Source organism: Notothenia coriiceps, unplaced genomic scaffold (genome assembly GCF_000735185.1).
Source record: "Notothenia coriiceps isolate Sejong01 unplaced genomic scaffold, NC01 NC01_scaffold00023587, whole genome shotgun sequence".
Classification (NCBI taxonomy): Eukaryota; Metazoa; Chordata; class Actinopteri; order Perciformes; family Nototheniidae; genus Notothenia; species Notothenia coriiceps.
The window spans coordinates 65,714-69,934 of NW_011356288.1; the positions used below are offsets into that span (position 1 = coordinate 65,714).

Sequence of the window (4,221 nt, forward strand, 5' to 3'; positions counted from 1 at the left end):
GGCACTGCTGGGATTTGGACCCAGGATCTCCTGTTTACGAGACAGGCACTTTGACCGCTAAGCTACAGCGCCACCTCTTCCTGATTGTTCTCACATCATTTAGTAGTTTATTTTGCTTAATTGTTTAAAGGTAGAATGGAGAAACCAGCTCGAGTGCGCTAGAATTTGAAAATACACAACCAAAAAAAATCTTCCCCTTCCTTCAGACTTCCTTACAGAGCCCCTCCTCCAACACACACGAACGCGCACATGACCAATGAGGGCACGAGATAATTTTGTGCACAGATGGAAGGCTGACAGGCAGGTAGGCCATCCAGTTACTTTAGCCGGGCCGGCTCAGATGATTGGTCGTGCTTTTTACAGCGCTACGGCTTCCACAGATGATATTTTGTTATGTATTTATTGTCAAAGCATTTCATATATTCATTGCTATCGGGATGTTAAGAGCATTCCCTGGAATATAACAAAAGTGTTTCTGAAGTGAATTACATACCCCACTTTTAACTTAGCCTATTCTCTTGCTCCTCTCTCACACACGTGTTCAAGGCTGTACCATTTTGATTTAAATAGTCCCAAAGCCACAACTACCTAACATGTTGCTCCTTCGTCAAGGTAATCGGAAAGTTTATTTTTGGTCAGATTTCGGAGGGTTTGGGATTTTAGGGGCAGATAAACAACCATAGCCGGATTTAAGAGGCGGATAACACACTGAATTTGAGAGGTATTTTCTGTAACAAAGAGGCACTGCTGGGATTTGGACCCAGGATCTCCTGTTTACAATCTGCTATCTAGTAGTTGTTCTTCTTCTTCTTCTTCTCTTAAATCAAAGATGCGTTCATATCTACAATGTTAAAAAAGTCCATAGTGAATCTGTCTGCTTCTTGATTCCTGCATGTGAAATAAATGTGACTCTGTAAATATACACATATATATCACTATTATTATTATTATTATTATTATTATTATTATCACTATCATTATTATTATAAATACATACCTACTGTTATTATTTATTACATTATAGATTTTATTCGTATACTCCTGGAAATAATTACTGCACTTTATTCCTTATTCCTAAGTATGTATGCTGCGTGTATTTGTTGTCTTATGTATTTTTTTTTTTTTGATGGCACCCTTGAAAGGGAGAAGAATTTATTTATCTCATTGTATATGTATAATGACATTAAACGATTCTATTCTATTCAGTCAACTTATAACCACAACGTTTCTCCAGAAATAACTCCGTAGGTTTCATGTTTAAACGGAACCAACGTATGTGTGACTGAAAGGAGTAAAGATGACAGACTTAAAGTGAGAGTAACTAAGAGGCACTGCTGGGATTTGAACCCAGGATCTCCTGTTTACGAGACAGGCGCTTTACCACTAAGCCACAGCGCCTTATGATCTGTCCCTATTCTCCCTATTTTCTTCGCTCAATTGTTCCCTTTCATTTCTACACGTTTCTCCAGGCTGTAAACAGTGTTATTTGAAAGTCACACACCAAAAACTGTGCTAACATGTTAAGCTGTCATCTATTAAATCATGGTTAGGTATTAAGGATTATATTGTCAATGGTCCTTAGATAGATTTACATCCAAACGTAATCCAAACTCCTAATTTCAGAGGTGGATAACACACTTAAAGGTGGGGTAGGGAATTTTGGAGAAACCAGCTCGAGTGCGCTAGAATTTGAAAATACACAACCAGAAAAAATCAGCTACTTCCTTACAGAGCCCCTCCTCCAACACACACGAACGCACACATGACCAATGAGGGCACGAGATAAGTTTGTGCACAGATGGAAGGCTGACAGGCAGGTAGGCCATCCAGTTACTTTAGCCGGGCGGCAAAAATGATTGGTCGTGCTTTTTACAGTACTACGGCTTCCACAGATTAATTTTTTATGGATTTTTTGTCAAAGCACTTCAGATATTCATTGCTATCGGGATGTTAAGAGCATTCCATGGAATATAACAAAAAGTGTATCTCGAGCCGGTTTCTCAAACTTACCTACCCCACCTTTAAATCAAGAGATATCTTCTGTAACAAAGAGACACTGTTCACAAGACAGATGCTTTACCGCTAAGCTACAGCGCCTACTACAGCTCACTCAATGTTACAAAAAACAACTATAGATATGTTGATTCACTTCTGGATGTAAAATACACAGCTCTACCCATAAACCACTAATGTTGTTTAAACCGGTCAGCTGGTATCTGCTGTATTGGTTTCTTGGTGTCCCACTTATTATTTTTGCTCAATTCCTTATAGAAAATGTTGATGATGTTTTTTGAAAAACAACAAGTGACTTTAGAACTGATATTAACAAATGATCTTGTCGATTTTTATGATGATAAGGTCTCCAATTGGAGATCTAAAAATAAGAAGAACAAACATAAATAAAATCTGAATCAACGAGCTGAAACTTGTAAACTTCGATGCTTAATTTGACCTCCATATGAGTGAAGGAAGGCTCCAGTGGCGCAATCGGTCAGCGCGCGGTACTTATAAGACAGTAACCTGCAGAGTGATGCCGAGGTTGTGAGTTCAAGCCTCACCTGGAGCAGAGAAGTTTTAATTAAATTGCCTGTATGCATCTCAGATGTTGCATGGAGTCGGTGAATGAATATCAGACACAATTGAGGAAAAGGTGTTTGTCGTACCTGTGAGCAGAGAGTAGCCTCCTCGTGAAAGTAGCCGTGCATGAAGTCACAGTACTCTCTGGAAGTGATTTCACATCTGCAGCATGAAACACATTATTAGCTTATGTAGAAATACCTCGCAGAATATAGACACAATAGATATGCTGTTCTCCTGATGCGTTCAGGGACGTTGCCTCTTACCGTCCTTTGGTCCCGATGCAGCAGGGCCGGCCTGTGATGGTGCAGTCGATGTGGGGGAGGTTGGTGTGATTCCCAGAGTTGTATCGTGTACAAACCTACAGATCACAATCAGAGGAAACATATTTTAAACAAAACACCTAGACACTATACTTGTTTTAGATGTTATACGAGACAGATAGGTACATCAAAGTATTCCGAGACATCATAAACGTAGATGCCAAATGTAATTGTTAGATGTAAATGTACTCACTGGCCACTTGGTGATGTCATCAGGCCACTCATGAGGGGAAACTGAGGCCGGCTCCACACAAATCCTACAAAAGAAAGTTTAAAATAAATAAATAACATTAAACATTCCTATCTTCTGTTACAGGGACTGAGCCACAACCTTACATAAGCCATACATGCAATAAATAGATGTGTCTGTTATGTATTTACATGACTATGACCCCTGCAAAAGCCACTAAATATATAGTGACTGTTATGAAAAAGGTGTTTATTTGAAGCTACCTGGGGTCCTGATGGCAGACGGCCCCGTGTTGCCGTAGTGTGTTATTCAGATAAGGAGCACTGGGGTGCTGAGGCCACTTCACCCACACCGCCAGGGTGCTCTGCAGGAAGAGAGGGAGGGAGGGAGAGAAATCATTGTTAACATTATTCTGTATTTTGATTGTGTAGTGGTGACCAGAGGTGGGAAGTAGTGGATTACAAATACTTAGTTACTGCACTTAAGTACATTTTTCTGGTATCAGTACTTTACTCCACTACTTATTTTTCTGACGACTTTTTACTTTGACTTCTTACATTTTGAACCCAAATACCTGTACTTTCTACTTCTTACATGTTGAACACAAATACCTGTACTTTCTACTTCTTACATGTTGAACACAAATACCTGTACTTTCTACTTCTTACATGTTGAACACAAATACCTGTACTTTCTACTTCTTACATGTTGAACTCAAATACCTGTACTTTCTACTTCTTACATGTTGAACCCAAATACCTGTACTTTCTACTTCTTACATGTTGAACACAAATACCTGTACTTTCTACTTCTTACATGTTTTCCAAACAGGCTGGTTCCTTTAGTCTGAATGTGTGTTTGGTGGCGTGATCATTATTATTTAGAGTCATTGCGTGCCTATTGATTTGAACACGATCCGTGTATCCATCATTTCCTGGTCTTCTCTAAAGAAGAGGGACCAATGGAAACGTTGTCATGTTGCCGTTGTTCAGCGTGCAAACATTCATTAGCTAACAATGAAATTATTGTTCTATTAATATAAAGGGAGGTCAGGTACTCTTTAAAACAGCTGCTAGTTACGGGTACTTTTTACTGAAGTACATTTCAAAGTTCTTTACTTTGACTTGAGTA

At 39.2% G+C, this 4,221-nt stretch overlaps 1 protein-coding gene and 3 non-coding genes across 4 annotated transcripts in view; 1 reads left to right on the top strand and 3 right to left on the bottom strand.

Moving 5' to 3' along the window:
• On the bottom strand, positions 1–72 carry trnat-cgu (transfer RNA threonine (anticodon CGU)). The gene has a single exon. It is a non-coding gene; the product is annotated as a tRNA-Thr (tRNA).
• A 1,254-nt stretch (positions 73–1,326) lies between these two features.
• trnat-cgu (transfer RNA threonine (anticodon CGU)) lies at positions 1,327–1,398 on the bottom strand. The gene has a single exon. It is a non-coding gene; the product is annotated as a tRNA-Thr (tRNA).
• Positions 1,399–2,411: 1,013 nt separating this feature from the next.
• Positions 2,412–4,221, bottom strand: part of LOC104954662 (inactive rhomboid protein 1-like) — an 11,572-nt gene continuing 9,762 nt past the window's right edge. The window contains exons 2-6 of the mRNA XM_010781831.1: positions 3,354–3,502; positions 3,094–3,157; positions 2,844–2,938; positions 2,664–2,739; positions 2,412–2,558 (exon numbers count right to left, since the gene is read on the bottom strand). Coding sequence (XP_010780133.1) covers positions 2,412–2,558; positions 2,664–2,739; positions 2,844–2,938; positions 3,094–3,157; positions 3,354–3,502 — 531 coding nt within the window. The remainder of the gene's footprint in view (positions 2,559–2,663; positions 2,740–2,843; positions 2,939–3,093; positions 3,158–3,353; positions 3,503–4,221) is intronic.
• On the top strand, positions 2,473–2,566 carry trnai-uau (transfer RNA isoleucine (anticodon UAU)). Its single transcript has 2 exons — positions 2,473–2,510; positions 2,531–2,566. It is a non-coding gene; the product is annotated as a tRNA-Ile (tRNA).